Genomic DNA, 20,925 nt, shown 5'->3' on the forward strand with positions numbered 1-20,925 from the left:
CATCAAACAAAATATCATCCCTTTAAATTTATTGACAAAATACCCTTGTAGGACCCACATCTACTCTCTTTTCCTTTCCCTCCTTGAATATGCACCGTGACTACAATGAGAGGTTACAATTTTTAATAATACAATCTTTATAATTAGTCATTTATGTAATAAAAATATTAATTATTCATTTCTTATATTTCCTAATTTGTCTTTTTTATTTTTCATGCATATTAAATTCCGAAAAGCTTTATTTCTCCACCTTGGTCATTTATGTAATAAAAATATTAATTATTCATTTCTCATATTTCCTAATTTGTCTTTTTATTTTTATTTTTCATGTATATTAAATTCCGAAGTTAATACTTAATTATAAAACTAAGAATTAAAAAATTATAAGTTCAAATTATAAAATATTAAGTTTTTGTAATTTATCATTTAATTTCATTGTTTCACCTTTTAACTTATGCATATTTATAATTAAAATATTAAAGTAGACATCATTGTTGTGGGACCCACATTAGGACGAATGCTTGTATGTATTTATTTATCTTCAACCCATTATCACGTTAGGTGTTTAATTTCGACGTTATGCGGTAAACATGTAAAATTAATCGAATTTATCATTTTACTTACAAATTCCAGTTAATTCTTTAGGAGAATGTTTCTGTCTTTCTTTTCAACTCGAATAGTCTCTTCTAAATCTAATACAACGGATATTTAGCGAGGTATTTTTACCAAATACATCAAGAACGTTTTATTAATGAGTAGAACTAGGGTGTTCTTAAGCTCCCCAGAGTGTTTGGTACATGTAAAGTTTTTAGAATTTCGAATTAATTTTGTATAAAGTCAAGCGGTCAAAAAGTGTTAAAAAATAAACATATTAAAATTAATTTATAAAACATCTAATTTTGACCACTTGACTTTATATTAAAATAATTCAAAAACTTAAAATCTTTGCATAAAAATTTATCACTAGTGAAGTAGATGAATTTTAACGGCTTAGATTTTTCGTTTGAAACTGATATAATATATTTTGAAGTTAAGATTACTAAACACCTTGGTGAACTTAAGAACACCCTAGTTTTACTCTTATCAATATATCTGCTGATGCGAACGAACTTTTGGATTTCTCTTAATCAGTAGGAGGAGACTTAATTTTATATTCTCTATATAATGTAATTTTTAGTTATGATTGTCTACTGTCTGACTGGTCTAAAGGAAGACCATAGTTTTTCCTCCAATTTGCATATTTCGTGTTTTGCGAGAGTATTTTTGCTAAAATTTAAATATCTGTAACCTGTGATATGTAGGTGAATTATAGTACATTTAAATCTAAATTGGTTGTGAGTTAAATCGGTTCTTGTGATATGTGAACCTCGACTGTTCTGTACTTTATAGGTGCCTTTGCAGTTTGTAATCACCTTGAAATTTAATTCGAATATTTTTTTTTTGAAAGTCAGATTATTAAACATGAGAACTGAATAATTATAATTTTGTATTAAATAAATGAATAAGGATTGCCATTATTATAAAGAAAAATGTAACCTCCTCGATCTATTGTAGTCATGGTGCATATTCAAGGAAGGCAATGAAAAAGAGAGTAAAAGAGAGAGTGGATGTGGATCCCACAGGGGTTTTGACAATAAATTCGGAGGGAGGGTATTTTGTTTGATGTTTTCAAAAAGTAGAGTTTTTATAAAGGATGCTGATAACTGTCCTTGCACTCTCGTCTCCGCACTGTTCCTGCACATAACTTTCATAACTAACTTGGGGGGATCGTCCTTGCACAATTTCCTTATATAATCCGTATTGTTCCAGCACAATTTCTAAAGTATTAATACCTATGAATGAAAATATTTATATCTATGCATGAAAATTTTTATACCTATGCACAAAAATATTTATATCTATGCATGAAGTTTTTATACTTATGCATGAAAGTATTTTAATGTAAATAATTGTGTCCCATCCAAATTTCTCAAACTGTCCTTGCACTATAAATACATGTGGGGAATCACTCAAACTGGGGGGGGGGGGGGACCATACATGTTTCTAAAAAATATAAATATTGCCATAAGACCACAATACTTCATATTTTTTTTTACATATGACGTTGGATGACGTCTGAAAGTATTAATATCAAGTATTTAAAATATTTATACCTATGCATTGAAGTATTTATATGTAGAGGAGGGATAAAGTTACAACAAGCATTTTCTACATTTTCAAAGTTCAAAATCGTCGATCCAAACCGTTAGATGTGATCTCTACAATAAAATGTGCTTGGAGACCAAATTTTATATTTTTTAGAATTGTTTTACTATTTATTAAGATGGGTACAAAAACTAGTCAAATTCAGTCCATTGAATTTTGTACCCATCGTAATAAATAGTAAAAAAATTCCAAAAAATATAAAATTTGGTCTCCAAACACATTTTATTGTAGAAATCACATCTAACGGTTTGGATCGATGATTTGGACTTTGAAAATGTAGAAAATACTTGTTGTAACTCAAAAATTGTTGTAACTTGATCCCTCCTCTTATATGTATATATATTATACAAAGTTTAATATTCAGATGTTTGATCACATCAAGTTACACATCAAAGTATTAATATTTTATTTTAAAAGTATTGATAACTATGTACTGAAAAGTTTGTAGTTTGTTTTGTCATTAAGCCGGCAAAAAATATTAATTTTACTTTTACACAAAAAAAAATTCAAAACACAACTATACCAAACAAATGAAATTCAATAAAATCATAATTAATAGAGAGATCAAGTGAAACAATAAGCGGATGACTATGAAAATTAGAAGTTATTATTTATTCTTTTATTCTGAGATTGACTAATATGCTTTTGGTAACACTTCGCCCGAAGGGCTACCGATCAAAATTAAAAAAAAAATCAAATTCGAAACTTCGAACTAAGTAGGTCAGTAAATTGGTTATATATTGAATTGTAGAATACCAATTTTACTATTTTTGAAAATTTTTTTACTATTTTTTATGATTTATGAAATATGACAAAAAATGGCCTAAAATTATTTTAAGGTCATTTTTTGTCATCATTCATAAATCATAAAAAATAATAATTTTTTTTTTAAAATAATAAAAATTGGTATTTTACAAGTTCAATATATAACTATTTTATTGAGCTACTTGATTCAAAGTTTTGAATTTGATTTTTTGAAATTTGGATTGGTAGCATTTCTACCGAAGTGGTACCGAAAGTATATTAATCAATCTCCTTTTATTCTATCCCATCAATAATTTTATTTTAATTATGAAATTAAAAAATTAATGGAATAAATAAATAAAATTGCGGATGCACTATTTATACATAATCGTGTTAAGTTTTAAATTGAATGCTCACGTTACCTGTCCCTCTATTTAGATCCTGAATTTGAGAAATGTCAGCATCTATTCTATTTTCATAAATAGTGCATCCTATTTCGATAAATCTTAGGTCATATTTGGTTGTGGAGTAAAGTTAATGAGAATTAACTTGCTTACTCCATCTTACTTCACATATTTTACATTTCGTTTAGTAATTTAATTCAAGACTTAAATTAATTCATCTAGAAAAATAAAGTGTTGGAAAATGAGCCTTTGTCTATGACAATAGACTCTACAGGTAAAGTAAGTGTAGAGCAAGTTCATCCATCTAAAGAGATGGAGTAACTTAATCCGAATTAACTCACTTCTATTCTACCTTACTCTTCTTTTTTTACTTCTTATTTGACTACTTAAGTGTGGAGTAAAGAGTTTACTCCACCTCTTACTCCACAATCAAACATGACCTTAAGAATTCCGAGATTTTTATTTTTATCCAAAAAATATATATTTTATTATAAATAACCACGGTTTAGCAAAATTTAAAATTCCGAACCGTATAGAATATTTGCGGTCCGGTTTTTTTTTGGATTTAAAATTCCAAACCGCATATATTATATGTGGTCCGGATTTTTTTTTTTTTTTGCTTTTTTCAAATGGCCGAGCCAATTTTTGAGTGATGATATATCACGATATGTTTAGAGATTTTGTATGAAACTTTACAGTCTTGTTCCACGATGTCAAGAATACATGTCGGTCAATTTTCATAATTTTTGAAGATGTTTTCCTATGTTAACCAGAGATGCAAAGTTGGACTCAGAAGCACTCCTTCAGCAGTTCGGGCAATTTTTGAGTGATGACATCATAGAACAAGACTGTGAAGTTTCATACAAAATCTCCAAACAGATCGTGAGATATCATCACTCAAAAATTACCCGAACTACTGAAGAAGTGCTTCTGAGTCCAACTTTGCATCTTTGGTTAACATAGGAAAGCATCTTCAAAAATCATGAAAATTGACTAACATGTAGTCTTGACATCGTAGAACAAGACTGTGAAGTTTTATTTAAAATCACGACAAAATTTTATTTCTACCCAAACCGTAAATATTATTTACGGTTCTAATAATGAAATAGCACAAGAACAAGAACAAAAGGTTGAAAGAAGGTTAGGTGCTTTTGTCGGCCAGTAAGAATATAGCTTTTGTCGGCCAGGGAAGTAAATAATTTACGGTTTGAATTCAACTGGCAGTGAGAATATAGCTTTTGTCGGCAATATAGGGGACAAGTTGGCCGATATTTTATTATTTCAATGCCACATGGTTGAAAGAAGTACTACTATCTCAATCCTATAGATCCACAAAACCAATAAAATTAGAACCGTAAATAATATTTACGGTTTGAATTCTTAATTCGAATCGTAAATATTATTTACGGTCTGAATTGTGAATTCGAACCGTAAATTTTATTTACGGTCTGAATTGTTAATTAGAACCGTAAATATTATTTACGGTTTGGGTAGAAATAACATTTTGTCGTGATTTTGGTTATTTATAATAAAATAATTTATTTTTTGGGTAAAATTAAAAATATCGGCATATAATATATGCTGTTTGAAATTTTAAATCAAAAAAAAAATCGGACCGCAAATATTCTATACGGTCCGGAATTTTAAATCCGGACCGCAAATATTCTGTGGGATTTAGACATTTTTATAAATTTTGCTAAACCGTGGTTATTTATAATAAAATATATATTTTTTTGGGTAAAAATAAAAATCTCGGTGAAGAATTAATATTGTATTTGGAACTTAAAAAGTTAGAAGAACCACCAACGTATTATTATATTCTATTAAGATGTAATTGTTTTTTATTATAAGTAACTTATCCGGAAATAGTTTAAGATGTAAGTAACCAATTTTACAGGGTCATATGTTGAAAACAGCACTTGCCAGTGCTTTTATCAAACTCAAAAAGTATAATCGGAGTCGGTCTTTAATTGATCTCCGTCTGTCTGCTCCATGGCGGTAGAGCTCGACCTCGACGCCTTTATCTCCGACGACTCCGACGATGACGTCAACCCACGCGTTGGTGACGCCACCTTCCCTCTCCGCACCGTCGATGAGATTCTCAATTCTCCCTCCTCTTCCGATTCCGATTCCGAACCCGAACTCGAACCCAAAACCGAACTTAAAAACCAAATCGCTCCCCAATCCTCCCTACCAGCTCCTGAAAAACGCGAAACCCGACAAATGACTGTTACCGCACCCGTTATTAGATCGACTTCATTGGATCTTCCTTCTTCTTCGGCTTCTTCTGACACTCTCAGTTCTCTGGTGCTTCGAGGTTTATCTGATAGACCGCTCCCACCTTTGTTTCATGGGGTGCGGGTTGCAAACCCGAGACCTGGTGCTGCATTGGCTGCAGCCGCTGCCGCCTCAAGGTCAGTGGCAACGCCTCATGCAGCTGCGATTAAGCTAAGACGGGTCGACCCGGTTTCTAGAAGCTTACAGAAGGAAAGCTCAGGAGATGTAGACGAAGACTTGAAGAAAGTTGAGGCTGAAAGAGAATCCAGTGCTTTTAGTATCACAGGTAATTTAGAAGATCTTAATGTTTCCGAGAATACAAATGAGAATCTAAATAAGAAAGAGAGTAAAGGAGATGAGTTGGAGTTGATAGTTGAGCCAAAGAGTGTAGAGCCAATTTTTAGAAGCTATGAGAGCGTTCTCAAAGGTGAGAATGTGCAAAACTTGAATGAGAATGTGATGTTGGATTATGTACAGTTGAATGCAAATTTAGGATTCCAGGAAATGAATGGAGAAAAAGGAGAAGAATTAGCGAATAATCCAGAGTCAGTGAAGAATGTACAGTTGAATGCAAATTCAGGATTCCAGGAAATGAACGAAGAGCAAGGAGAAGAGTTAGTGGCCGAATTGGGTAACGACCGTGATGAGCAAAATTTGACGGAAATTTGGAGCAAGCCACTTGAAATTGGCCACATTTCAGAAAATTTGGACAAACTCAGTCCAAATGATGACAAATCTGAAACTCCCATGTCTCCAACACTCGAGATTGCTGAAAATTCAAATGAAGTTGACAATTTGCCTGAAGACAAAACTATAGGAACTCAAGTAGACGATCTGATTGTGGAGGCAGTTGAAATTGCAAAAAAGGCTGAGAAAAAGCTGAAATCCTCAATGAAGCCCTTAGAATATTATGAAGAGATAGAGAAGAGGCAAGCTTCCTATGGCTTACACTATGAAGAGGGGGCGGTGGCACAACCGATGAGGCTGGAGGGTATAAGGCGGGGCCCGCCTGCAGTGGGATATTTGCAAATTGATTTAGACAATGCGGCCACTCGGTTGGTCTCTTCTCAAGGATTTAAAAGAGAGCATGGCTCGCCACAGGTGGTGGCTGTTCATAGAGCTTATATAGCTTTTGGGATGAGTGGAGGGAGCGTTTTTGTTGTTCCTAGCAAGTATTCCATTCATTCCTCTGATAACATGGACTCTAAGGTATGTATAAGAGTGGTAATGAACTGTAACATACTAACATATGAAGACAGTTTATTGGTACTCGTATAGTACTGAATAACTGTTACATTAAACATGAGCTTAGAGGTTATAACTAGCTTAGCTGGTACTGGTATGGAGACCATAAGTAGAAACAAGGTTTTTTTGCTTATCATTTGATGTTGCTAATGTAGCTTGAGTTTAGCACTTTTGATTAGATTTTGGCTAACTTGAGTTAGTTTGCTTTCGAGTTTTGATAGTGCATGGGTTGACTCACTTGAGCTTGGCTTGCTCAATATGTTTATGTTATTCAATCTGAAGTATCTAACCACTAAAATAACATGCATGCTCACTTTTATAGATTTACAGATTCATTTTTTTTTTTGCATGATTTGTTATTTGAGTCTGTATAGAGTTCAAATCAGTTCAAGCTTAAGAACCCAAAGTAATTCCAGCTCGAGTTTGACTCGGCTAAACTAATAGACATATCACACTAGGGCTGGGTCCGCTGACAAGAATTCAACTCATCTGCAGCACTAGGATGCAGCCGGCATATTACTAGTAAAGCTGTATATGGAGGTCTTGCTGGTTCTCTGTCAGTACCTCTCAGCAGCGGGTATCCTTGTATGCATGGGATTCACCTTATCTATACCCGCTCATGTCTTTGTGTGACACGTACAAATCATGATGCTTTTGTAAATTTGACTCTGTAGATGTTGGTATTTACAAACCAAGGTGAGAAATCTCCAGCACCAGTCACCTCCATGTGCTTCAACCAACAAGGCGATTTCCTATTGGTTGGTTATGGTGACGGCCATCTGACAATTTGGGATATGGCAAAATCATCAGCACCAGCAAAGGTGATATATGGCGAGCATACAGCACCAGTGGTACATTCGTTGTTTCTAGGTCAAGAATCCTCCTCATCTCGACAATACAAGGCCATAACTGGTGACTCTAAGGGATTTGTGTTGTTACACACTTTCTCAGTTTTACCATTGCTTAATCGCTTCACTATCAAGAGCCAGGTGCCTCTTTTACTTATTTTAAGAGTCTAATTTTTGCCTTTACAAAATGTGAACTACCTGTTATATTCATAAAAAAATATTATCTACCAGTTATATCCATCCTTTCTTTATATGTTATTTAACAAATAAATAAATTACCCTCCTTCCTTCTGCATCTATAGAGATATATTTGTGAAGTAAAGCTAGTGTGAGCTTAAGCTCATCAAGGTGGTGGTGAGCTTAACCCTAAAATTTATTGGACTGGCTTCGAATGATGAATCTAAACTTTTCAAACCAATCAACATCAAGAGTGATGTGTTTTTATATATATTCATTTTTTGGACCACTTGACTTTATACTGCAGAAACTCAAATGTTGCAAATTTGGGATGTACACTCCTGGCTTGTAAAGTAGATCAGTTTCAATGGTTTATATTTTTCTTTTTAAGCCAATTCAGTATATTTTGGGATTAAGCTCACAAACAACATTGAGCTTGCTTAAGCTCATGCTAGATTTACTCTATATTTATGTATTTGGATGAGTAGTAGTTTTTGCATCTTCTCTGACAAATTCTGAAAGGGGAATGGTGCGAAGGATTCTTTTCATATTTCGTAGTTGTACACATGATATATGCATTCTTGGAGGATTAGAAATGAAGACCTTCACTTTTAATTTTCTATTCAAATCCATGTATGGAATGTTATGAGATATGAAGACGCCTCTTATTTATTATTATTTTTTTTTCTTGATAGCGTCTGTTGGAAGGGCAGAAAAACGGGGTGGTATTATCGGCCTCCCCTTTAGTAGTAGACGAATTGTATGGGTTGATTGCTGGCTCCTCTGCACAGGGGGCATATGCATCAGCCTCAGCTGGTGGTCTAAGTAGCATGATGGGAGGCGTTCTCTTTAATGAAGGTGGTGGTAGTTCTGGCCCGGCAGAAGAGGGGGTAGTGATCTTTGTCACCCACCAAAATGCCCTTGTGGTAAGCATTGCAGCATCTTGTTTTATGTAAATGTAAGTGTTGCGGTCATGAAATGGGAAAAACACATTTTTCAAACTGTCCAAGTTTTCATAGGAGGATGTATGTAGCAAACAAAACGCTCTTCTGGTCTTACAAATTTGGCGAATGTACTAGAAATGATATACAATTCTCTCATAATTACTTCTTAATATACTTTTTAGGTAAAACTTGGTGCAAGTGTGGAGGTTTATGAGAAGTTCTCAAGACCTGAAGGAGTGCGTGAAGGATCATTGCCATACACTGCATGGAAGTGCGTTCTGGTTTCTCCTGATGCATCCTCGGGTGAGATTTAGCAATTATTGGTATGAATTGCTGCATATTTTCTCTTGAAGCTAGGCCGGGCAAAACTTCAAAAGCTTAAAATAACATCTTTTTAATAAAGGACATTGTACTAAACCCTAAACCCTAATAGAGTCCTGAATTATTTAAGAGGAATCAATTAACCCTGAGCCATGCAATTGGGCTTTAACTAAAATTCAATTGTCGAATACTAGATCTTACCCGGGTAATACCGAATTTCAAGATTACCTTAAGGCAGGCTGGAGTAGCTAACTCAGGCCTCTCACCTTGTTTCTCATGCTTTTATCTTTTGTTTATCAATGATAATTTCAGAGGAACCAGAGAGGGTTTCCTGGTTAGCCATAGCATGGGATCGCAAAGTACAAGTGTACAAGCTAGTCAAATCTGAGATGAAAAAGCACAGTGAATGGAGCATTGACTCTGCAGCTATTGGTGTGGCATGGTTGGATGATCAGGTACAACTTAAAAATCAATTTTTGTTACCAACTCAATTTGTATTTATTTACGTATCCTTTAGTGCAATTATCTTTATTATCTTTAATGATACGAGTGCATGCTTGTTTCCTTAGATGCTGGTGCTGCTAAACACAAGAGGTCAGCTATGCCTATTCACCAAAGATGCATCTGAGCTTCACCGTACCAGTATTAACCCACATGACGGATCTAGTGTAGATGACATCATCACATACCATACACATTTCTTGAATGTTTATGGGAACCCTGAGAAATCATACCATAACTCAGTATCAGTGAGAGGTGCTACAGTGTACATTTTGGGTCCCATGCATTTAATGGTATCAAGACTTCTGCCTTGGAAAGAGAGAATTCAGGTGATGTAAATAAATGCAAAGAACAAATATATTAGTCAGCAGCAATATGGTGACTGGTACCTCTCTAGTAAGGTACTGTCATGCCATATATCTATCAACTGATACATTTGGCAACAAATTGACCTTATTCTGTCCCAAAGCGCTTAGTAAAAAAAAGGCAACAGAAATGAAAGCAGTGATGAGGCTAATGATGTTCTTCCTGTTGATTTTTGTTATTGCTTTATACTTGGTCATTATATTAATATTAATGCTATGCATTGCACTATATTTAATTTAATGGAAGAGAAGAGAGTGAAACTAGTAGGAGGGTATACTGCTGCTCTCCATTAATGTTTGGCAGCATGGTAGTTGAGGGGAACTAATTATATTCATTGACAGATGTATTTTTTTATCACAATGAAGCAGAGATGTTAATATTTTAAAAAAAAGCCGAAAACTTTTGCTTGAAAAGAAAGTGAACAACTGAACAATTGTACTTAAATTATTTATCATGAATTTTGTACAACAGCTGTCAAATGCGGGTGAAAATAAACAGAACTTAAAAGAAAAAAGAAAAAAAAAAGAGGTATGCTATTAACAAAAATCCACAGTATCAAAGATAGAATATTTTTGTGGAAGGAAAGCTTAACCTCTTTCTATGTTTATATTGTTCTTAAGCCAAGCAAGACGATTTATGTTCGGCAATTTTTCTATTTCTTAAAGAGTTGGTATGCAGAAAGGTGTGGGCTTTTCAAGGGGCAAGATAGTAACAAAATAACTAAAATTATTCTTTTATTACCTTCCTCTTTTCTTGCGTACCAATGTTGTACAGACTGTCCAACTGTAGAGGCTTTCTTTTATTGCTCGAAGATGGAGAGGTTATTTACAATGTTAAGATAATATTGGCCTTTATAGGGCAAAATCACTTTACATTCCTGGTAAGGCAAGAAGAAATCTCGCTTGAAACTTCACAATGTAGGTTTTGGTATTCTATCAAAAATTTATGTGAGACTGAATTGATTCCTATATATAAAAATTTAGGTGTTACAAAGAGCAGGAGATTGGATGGGAGCACTGGACATGGCAATGCGGCTATATGACGGCCACACACAAGGTGTTGTGGATCTGCCACGTAAGATTGGGGACATACGTGATGCCATAATGCCATTCTTGGTTGAGCTCCTCCTGTCTTATGTGGATGAGGTCTTTTCATACATATTAGTGGCTTTCAGGGGCCAAAATGGAAAAGAATCTGAAATAGAGGAACAATATGTCCGTGTAGGAGGTGTTGCAGTAGAATATTGTGTGCACATTTCGCGTATCGATATCCTATTTGAGACAGTCTTCTCTAGATTCCATGCTGTTCACCAGGGAGGTAATTGACCTTTCCTCTGTTTTTTGTCGCTTTGCAAGTCAAGTTAATCAGTTTTTTCTCACATACTATTACATGGAAATAACAGGATCCTTTTTGGAGATACTGGAGCCGTATATCTTGAAAGATATGCTTGGTTGCCTCCCTCCTGAGGTATCACCTAATTGTGCTTTCTTTTTTCTTCTGTTTTGTTATTTTTGCCTTTCTTTTCATTTTAAATTGTCCTGATAATTATATTTATTGACATCTGTAGATAATGCAAGCTTTAGTAGAGTATTACAGCGAAAAAGGATGGTTACAACGGGTCGAGCAATGTATCCTCCATATGGATATCTCGTCCTTGGATTTTAATCAGGTAATCAGTATGCTTGATTTTTATGTTTATTGTTTTCTTATCTTCCAAGAAGAGGATTCTGGTGCCACGAAATGTCACACCCTGTTGCATTTGTATTTTAAACTTCAAAATCTAGACGTCGAATCCTAGCTGTTGATCTTGTTCCTTTTTATGAGGAATGCGTCCACGTAATAAGTTTTGGAGTTCAATTTATACTTGATCAAGAGGTCGAATAATAAACTTACTAAAATTTGTCTATCACAGTTAGCTAAATTCAATCATTTTGTGGACTCTTGATCTTGTTTGAAACAAATTCAAAATATTATTAAATTTTACGTCAACACTTCCCTCGTGAAAAAGAACAAGATCAATGGTTTGCATTTTTAACTTTTTAAATTTAAATGCAAAAGAGATGTCATGGTGGTACCGAAACTTAGCACTAGAATGCTCCTCCTTTAAGAAAGTCCCTATGGTTTTATAGAGTCATAACCAAGGATTAATTAACTGTGTATTGTTTTATAATTGATCATTTTTTTCCACTCCTAGCCTTTTCTCATATTTTCTTCGCTATATCTGGTGCTTGTATATTAACAGCAAATAAGAAAATTTTGTTTAGGAATAATAGCATTTAATTGAGTTTTACCCAGGGCATGCATTATGTTGAGGTTCAATTGCAAAATTGTTTGAACATTTGGGGTACTGGTAGCATGATACTGAGGCTCATTTTTGTATGGCTGAAAGATGATTTGACAATATTATGTTTTATTTTTCTTAAGGTGGTGAGATTGTGCCGGGAGCATGGACTGTATGGTGCGCTAATATATCTTTTTAACCAAGGCCTAAATGATTATAGAGCTCCATTAGAGGAGCTTTTGTTGGTGGTGCAAAACAGCCCTAGAAAGGAAGCTTCCAGAACTTGCTACCGAATGCTTGTTTATCTCAAGTATTGCTTCCAAGGCCTTGCTTTCCCTCCAGGTTTTAACATTACATGGTTTTCTTATGCTGTCACACCTTGTTGTCTGTCTTTTTTTTCTTTCCTTTTTTGTGTTTCTCAAGTATTGCTTCTTATGCGGTCACACATTTTTTGTGTTTCAAACCTCTTTTTTGGTCTGGTTGGATACAATCATATATTTGCTTTTGTCATGATACTGGCATGTTTGAAGATTGTATCAATGCTATCTTTTAATGTAACTTTGGTTTTTCATGATTATTTTGGGTTTTGTGTGCAGTATGTATATTTCAAATTGAGCAAGTATTGAGGCAGAATTGCAAATTTTGGTGTTAACCTAGGAAAAATTAATCTCAGGAGTCTTAGTTGCATAATTGAGGCTGCCTCGGGCTAGATTGTGCCCATTCAGTGTTCTTGAACTGCTTACCCGAGATTTTATTGCACCAATTGGAGTATTTTAGTGTGTTAAATTGGTTTTCTTTTGTGGCAGGTCATGGAAGAATCCCAATTGACCGTGTACAATCGGTCAGAAATGAACTGTTACAATTCTTACTAGAGGAATCCAGGTCTCAAAATTCCCAAATCTCTCAGATTTTCAGGGCTTCATGCAATATTTGCCCCAACTTATGTCACATGCTTGTAATCGATGCTGCTGCAACTTTAGAAGTTATCAGATTAGCCCTCACTAAACCTGAATACCCCGGCCTCGAAGAAGGCCTGGACCAGAAGACACTAAATGCCACAGTGCAAGATTTGACGAATGTTCTTGTACAACTTCTAGGTCTAGAAAATGAAAGCCTAAGGGAATTAGGATTGGATGATGAACCAAGAGTCTGGCCTTCACAGAAGGATCTGGGGCATTTATTGGAGTTCGTTTCTTATGTGGCTTCCCAACATGGTACAAGTTTGTCAGCACAAAGTTTAAAGCATGTGCTTGTGTACTTGACCTCGCCAGAGAAAGGCTTGGCTTTTGAGAATGAGAAGGTGGTCTTGAGGCTTTTCAGGGTGCTAGATGTCTGGTCTTGGTGCTCTGATGATGTGTTAGAACTTTGCTCCAAAGCTGGATTTCATCAAGTATGGCTTCCTTCTGTTTATCTATTTCTCTAATACTGTACATTTAGATTTTTGCATATACATTGGCCTAGGTTGGACAATTCTAAATGTGCAATTTCCCCACACAAAATTGTGGAGTATTTTACTTTTCTTTGGCTAAGTCAAAAATAACATTGCTTGTCAAAACAAATTCTCCATTCTAATTGTGGCCTCTGTATGAAAATACACCCATTCATATGTGATTGCAAATATAGAAGTTGAAAACTGGTGTTGAATTGGAACTACATGATCCACGCAGGTACTTAGATCCTCTTATTTATACACGTAAGTTCCATCACTGAAACCTTGCAGGCATGTGGGCTGATTCACGCTACAAGAGATAATAATGTTGCGGCAATGGACTGCTTTATGAAGGATACAGAAGACCCTTTCCATGCTTTTGCATTCATAGACAGCATGCTGTCTCGACTTGGGTCAAGTGATGATGGTATCGTGTCCTTCCATTCAGCTGTGATGTCACGTGTTCCTGATCTTGTCCAACTGAACAGGTTATTTTTCTTTTGTAGTGCTTCTACACAAATGCCAACCATTACAAATTGGTCTTGCATCATGCTAACATTGTAGCCTAATTAGACCCCATCTCTTCTTGCAATACTTGTATCATTTCCTTGTTATAATTTTATCAGCTTAAAACTCCAATTCAAGCTTCATTTAATTCTAAATAGAACTGTCAAATGTCAATAGGCAAGGACAATAAAATGAAAATAAAAGTTGCGTTTTTCTTTGGCTATATTTGAAGTTGGATTTATACTTCGTTTTTGCTAGATGAAAGGCTCATTTTTTTCATGTTGCTTCAACTCAACAGTCTTTTTTATGGTTGGGGAGGGGGAGAACGATGATCTGCCTTCTGTGCTTTTATAGATCTAATTTATTTTAGAGAGTGCTCTGCGTATAAAAAAAGCAACTTTCTTTTCTCTCTTTCCTGAGGGCAGCTTTTATATGAGTTTAGATAGAAGAGAGGTGATAGAGAGAGTAGTTGAAAGGGTGGTGCTGGAGATGATGGGTGGTCCATATTAGATTGAAACCTGATTAAATCTGCACCATCCATTTAGGGCCATTATGGCATTTTAAAAGTATTAGGACAGAGGATATTTTGACGATTTGATAAGGTAGTAGTGAGCTATTGGTGCTTTTGAATTTTAATGACACAAATTCAACTTATAATAAAAATTCAAGAGAAGAGGGTATGTTGAATTTATATGCGATGTATCTAATATATATGTACTGTGTATCTGTTAAATTTTATGATTTTCTTATGGATTTTTAATTAGGTTTGTATAGTATTTATAATCTGTCAAGAATTAGCCCATTTAGAAATGAAAATGTTTTGACTAGAAATGGCAAATGGACAAAAAACAAAACTTAAGTTTTATAGTGTCTGGTTCTGTTGGGAGATTCAAAGTCATCTTTGATCTGTGAGAGCAGAGAGCTAACTTGTGGTACTGGCAGGTTTTTTTTTGCAGCATGATCTCTTGTGGTGGCTACTATTGTACATCCAGAGTAAATTCACATAGAGCTACTATAAGCCCTTGAGGATAAATACTTGCAACAATATAATAAATATAACTTAAATTCTTAATAGTTGTTCTAAACTGTTATGATTAATTGACTACCATATTCCTGTGCATGACAGGATTGAGATTCTATCAAAAATCAGTTATGTCAATTACTTCTATGAAGAAGTGCAGATCATGTGTTACATTTGTATCCATTCTTCCTTTTATGATTGCACTGTGGTGCATATATCAATTCATGCATTTACATATTATGCTATTTTTATCTTTATATGTATGACATTTAATTTTATCAGGGAATGCACCTTTTTGCTGGTCTTGGATCATTTTGGTGGAGAGAGCCAAGAAATTTTGTCTAGGCTTAATGATCACCCGCAAAGCCTTTTTCTCTTTCTGAAAACAGCAATAGATGTGCATCTCTCAGGGAACTTAAGCATAGATGAATTCCGCATTCTGAAAGATGACATGGCAGTTAATGATTATTTGGAGAGGTTGACAAATAATCAAAAGGTTGGGATAGAGAGGAATTGTATTCAGGTTACTGATGAAATCATTGAGATATATCTTGAGGTATGTTATTCCTTTGTTTCATATCCTGTTTTGTTAACTGCCAGTAGGTACAGGTTTTTGTTTGGCATTAGGTTACTTCTATTCACCAACATTGGTATGGTCCAATATTCTATCGTGTATATGGCCATATCTTGATGTAACACACTCAAATTGTGCAACTGGTCCTTGGGGCAATTGTAATTTCGGCTCTAGTTTGAGTCGAAACTTTTTTGAGACATAAAATGTTTTGAAGGATTTTGCCACTCGTTTAGCTTTGGGTCGGTTCAGGTTTGGGCTGTTTCGGGTATCCAGTCCTTTTGGTTTGGGTTCAGGTTGTTTTCAATCTCAGAATGTTTTCAGGTCTTGGGTCTCAAGTTGTCAGTTCAAGCTTTGTGGCATGTAGATTGGGGCTGTCTTGATTCTGGGGCCATTTTGGGTTGCAGGTCATTCGGGTTTTGAGTCGAGCAAGCCAATCTGGTTTGAGGCTCTTCTTGGTTTGGGCTGCCACCCTGATTATTTTTTTGAAGTAGTGGTTGAGTTTTTCTTGGGTCAAACTGGTCAATTTATCACGTTGATTTGGGTTGAGGCCTGCCAGGTCTAGTTGGGCATGGATCAGATTGGGTGTGGGCCAATTTGGGTTTAGGTCTAATCAGGCGGGTCCTTTGGGTAAGGTCAAATTTTGTGATCTCTAATAATTTAAAAAAATAAGAGGATAAGACTGTCAAAGTATTGAAACAAAGTATGAATTTTCAGAATGTACTTGGTGTAAGAGCTGGTTAAATTAGCATGGGAATCATATACTGTCATCCTTGAGTTGACATCCTTTGTGTATCTTTTTCCTCAACTAAGCTAACCATCTTTCTGTATCCTTAATTCTTTTTTAAGCTATTATGTCGGTATGAGCAAGATTCAGTGCTTAAATTCTTGCAAACATTCGACAACTACCGTCTTGAGCAATGTCTGCGCTTATGCTTGGACCATGGTGCAACTGATGCTGCTGCATTTCTTCTAGAAAGAGTTGGCGATGTCAGCGGAGCACTGGTCCTAGTTATGACAGGCCTAGAAGAAAAGTTTGAGTCACTTATTTCAACCTTAGAGCATAATTTTAAAGATTCCAGTGACCTTGGCACAATATTAAAAACTAAGGAGGTATGTTTTTTAAAATTCCTTGGTCATTAGCAATCTGGTTTGTTTTTGTTATTATTTCTATTACTAATTTATTGGCATTACTGCTGTTGTTATTAACATGATATAGTTTTCTTAAATTTGATGTAGGCTATGAGTGTGCTGGATGTACTGCATTGTGCTGTCGATTTATGCCAAAGAAACATGCACCGTATAGATCAAAAGGAATCTGAATCTCTCTGGTTCAACCTTTTTGATGTGTAAGTGATAATCTTACTGTAATATGTGATTACATAGTGGATAACTATTTTTTCTAAGAGAATCTACTCTCTTTTTCTGGATTTGGGAGAAGTACAAATTGCCCCAAGGATTTAAAAAAACCCCTTGATTTAAAACTTTAACATATAACATCCCCCCCCCCCCCCCCCCCACACACACACACACGCGCGCGCACGCCACCCGACCCCCAATCCACATGCACGCGTGCATAAATAAATAATTATAGATACATAGTGTTTTTTTTTATATTACCCTTAAATATTTGAATTGTGCTTTTGGTGAAAAGTTGTCTTTGTAGTTATTAGGAGGCATATATTCTGAAGAAACTTTATGATAAAAACTAAAACCACTTCATAATGAAAGCAAGCTAGAAAAGAATGTTATTCGGCACTTGACAAGATATAAAGTTTGAAATTGATATCCTTCTTTTCTTCTTTTTGAAATCCAGATTTTCTCAGCCCTTACAGAGATTTTCTGGAGGGAAAGGAATACCTATTTTAAGGCGAGTATTTTCGCAATTTGTTGGGGAAATAATAGAGGGGATGGCAGGATGTATACCCCTTCCAGCAATAATGGCCAAGCTTCTTTCTGACAGCGGAAATCAAGAATTTGGTGATTTCAAGCTCATAATACTTAAAATGCTAAGCACCTACGGCTACGAGAAAAGAATTCTGGTAAGTTTGTTTTGCTTTTAAAGTATATAAGTCAGGTAACAAACCTGTATTAGAAAGCATTACCTGTCTTCATTGTTCTTTAGGAACTACTTCAAACAGGGAACTCTTCTAGGTTTGGTTATACTGGGAATTCTTCTAGGTTTAGCTGTAGGCAATATCGGGTAAAATCAAGGGTGAATTGTCTAAGATAGTTAGAGGGGATAAAATGAGACCTAATTGGCTATCTTTTTGGAGTAGAACTAGGGTGTTCTTAAGTTCACTAAGCCCTTTGGTGAACTCAAGTCTAAAACCCGTCAAATTGGCTATAAATGACGAATCCGAACTGTTGAAATCCGCCTACCTTACGAGTGATGCGTCTACATATGAAAATTTTAAACATTCTATTTTTGAATGCATTAAAATTAAGCTGTCAAAAAGTTCAAAAAATGAATGCATTAAAATTAATTTATTAACCTTCTATTTTTGACCGATTGACTTTATACTAAATTAATTCGAATGTTTAAAATTTTCACATGTAGATGCATCACTTGTAAGGTAGGCGGGTTGCAACGGTTCAGATTTGTCATTTAAAGTCGATTTGATGGGTTTTAGACTTGAGTTCACCAAGGAGCTTGGTGAACTTAAGAACACCCTAGTTCTACTCATCTTTTTGAAGGAATCAGGAGGGAAAGTTTGTAATGCTTTTTTTTTCTCTTCCTTTTCACTAGGACACAGCTAAATCAGTTATAGAAGATGATACCTTCTACACCTTGAGCCTCCTAAAAAGGGGGGTCTCGCATGCTTTTGCACCTCAGAGCCTCACTTGTTGCATATGCAACTCCTCCCTTCACAAAATTGATTCTAACCCGAAGATCAGGCTATACAGTTGTGGCCATGCAACTCATCTTACATGTGAAACTGAGGACCAACATTCCCAAAAGCTTAGCCAAGAGCATGTGTGCCCCGTCTGCCTCCCTAAGAAGAGTACACTACCCCATGAGGAGAATGGATTGATTGGGTTCTATGCATCAAACAGCAAACATAAAATTGGAGCAGTCGGAGTGCAGCGTGTTCATGAGGCGGATACTTTAGAGAGATCTCGCACATCTCAAGTCTCACGGGTAATATATATCTGTATAGTTATTATTATTATTATTATTATTGTTGTTGTTATTATTTTTAATTTTAAATGAGGGCCCAATAAACCTTAGAATCCTTTGGTTCCTCTTGTTTGAATTGATCCTGCATCTGTCAGTAGAGAGGTGAGGCTCATTACCATCCATGCAGGGCCTGCAGCTTCATAACTACCGAGTAATATATTATTGTGAAACTGCTTATTAGTGAAAGGCTGCTGTTTCTTATTTCTGGTACCAATTGAGATTGCATTTGTTTCTTCTGAGAAATGATTTTTGGTGGCTCAGGTTGGGATTAATCTAGAATACAATTCTTTTTTCTAATTCTTAAATCTCTGCTTAACTTAGTGTGCGTTTTCTTGTTAGAAAATATCTGACCTGATATGCGAAAACAAATTAGCTGCCTGACCTGACAAGAAGTCAAATGAGCTTGATTGTCCTGGCCTGAAATAAACTTGTTTAACCAATAACCCGACATACACTTTTTATGCAATGCAATCTGAAACCCAAACTGAGCTTGCTTGGAAATGATAACCTAAAATTGAATCATACCCGGATAACTCAAAACCCATAGCTGGATTTGAAATGAGTATTTATTTTGCTTCTTTACCCTTTCAAATACAGTTTGAAATATTGAGTCACCTTCAGAAATCAAAGAAGCCATTCCAAATGGACTCGTTGCCTCAGCTAAGACTTTCTCCACCTGTTATCTATCATGAAACTGTAAATAGGAGTGCTAATATAAGAGGACAATCAAGCAAAAATAATACGGTAAAAGGTGAGAGATCAAAACGGCTTTGGCAAATTAAAGATCTGAAATCCAAGGGCTTCAGGACCAACTTGTTTGGTGAGTTTATTTTCAAACATAGATAGTTTCATAGTATTGCTTTGCAGTATATGATGATCTGTTCTGAATAAATATGATCTTCTTTGATCAGGATAAAATCCAGAAATTGCACAATTCGCATGTATTTCACTGTTGACTTTTGTTTATGCAGGTTCTGAGAAGAGTAAAACATGATGGGTTGATATATGACTTTTTACCTTTTAACTTAATATTGTTTAATGTTGTTCTACTGATGTACGATAGGTTTTTTGTATTATCAGATAGTAATATTCCCAAGTGAAAAATGTCTATATGTAAATATACATTAGGAAATTTTGATAAATAAGCGGCTGTTTATTTTATTTAGAGAGAGAAGCATAATTTAAAATGGGAGATGCTTACATTAACATCTGACACCTAGCAGATGTGTATTAATGTGGACTTATTATTTTTGTTTTATTATGTCATTTCACATTGAAAGACAATGAACTAGGTTGTGGAGTTGCCTTCAGTACAGTTTACCACACCAAAGAGATAGGAGTACAACTGAGGTGAACTGAGGTGGTACCACACTTGATCCAATGAGCTGAGATTTGTGCCACAATTAAAGAAAGTTCTGGATTTAATAATTGGATGTGCGATACCAGGGGTGATCCGAATTTGTGGAATGATCACTTGCACAACCCATTTATAAGAATGTTGTAGGTCACGACATTAGGCTCATGCCCTTTGACAATCATGACATCTACAAAATCTATTGCCTTATCAGTTTCACCATTATTGCAAAACACTCCAGCGGTTCCACATTTGAGGTCATTGAATAAATGTAATCCAGTGCTTCACTTTTTCCCGAATTCCATGAAGGACACCTGCATATGGCGGGTGGTCATATCTTTTGTATGCCAAATTGAACAAATAACAATTAGTAGGGTTGGTATCACCGTATCATTTGGGCTAATGTTGGGTCTATTTCTAAGAGGTTATTGCATTCGGGTCTGATAAAACTAATGTTTTGTATGTGCCAAATTTTTTATAAGAGTCCAGCCCAAGAAGTAAATTATACAAGTCCTCCAATACCAAAAGGCAGCCTAGGAAAGAAAAAAT

At 35.2% G+C, this 20,925-nt stretch overlaps 1 protein-coding gene across 2 annotated transcripts; it reads left to right on the forward strand.

The window, feature by feature from the left end:
* The first annotated feature begins 5,305 nt into the window (after positions 1-5,305).
* SETH5 (transducin family protein / WD-40 repeat family protein) lies at positions 5,306-20,187 on the forward strand. 2 transcript variants are annotated; one of them, XM_078300794.1, is made up of 19 exons: positions 5,306-6,839; positions 7,550-7,864; positions 8,596-8,826; positions 9,027-9,147; positions 9,478-9,620; positions 9,735-9,995; positions 11,016-11,349; positions 11,435-11,499; positions 11,600-11,701; positions 12,457-12,655; positions 13,120-13,703; positions 14,034-14,230; positions 15,553-15,826; positions 16,691-16,954; positions 17,081-17,190; positions 17,658-17,883; positions 18,591-18,983; positions 19,620-19,842; positions 19,994-20,187. In XM_078300794.1, the coding sequence occupies exons 1-19, from the start codon at positions 5,346-5,348 to the stop codon at positions 20,014-20,016; spliced, it is 5,559 nt and encodes a 1,852-aa protein (XP_078156920.1). In that variant the 5' UTR covers positions 5,306-5,345; the 3' UTR covers positions 20,017-20,187. The 2 variants fall into 2 exon arrangements, 1 of the variants encoding a protein (XP_078156920.1); XR_013511243.1 differs by lacking the exon at positions 19,994-20,187 and adding an exon at positions 19,121-19,283 and having other exon boundaries at positions 5,307-6,839; positions 19,620-19,759.
* Positions 20,188-20,925: the final 738 nt, after the last annotated feature.

The sequence above is a fragment of the Carex rostrata genome, chromosome 1 (assembly GCF_964058835.1).
Source record: "Carex rostrata chromosome 1, lpCarRost1.2, whole genome shotgun sequence".
In the NCBI taxonomy this organism is placed as follows: Eukaryota; Viridiplantae; Streptophyta; class Magnoliopsida; order Poales; family Cyperaceae; genus Carex; species Carex rostrata.

Bases quoted from the DNA above. Each gene is read 5' to 3' on its own strand.
- SETH5 (XM_078300794.1), top strand. From the start codon at position 5,346: ATGGCGGTAGAGCTCGACCTCGACGCCTTTATCTCCGACGACTCCGAC. The intron at 11,702-12,456 runs GTAATCAGTATG...ATTTTTCTTAAG, and splicing joins CGTCCTTGGATTTTAATCAG to GTGGTGAGATTGTGCCGGGA. The intron at 15,827-16,690 runs GTATGTTATTCC...TTCTTTTTTAAG, and splicing joins TCATTGAGATATATCTTGAG to CTATTATGTCGGTATGAGCA.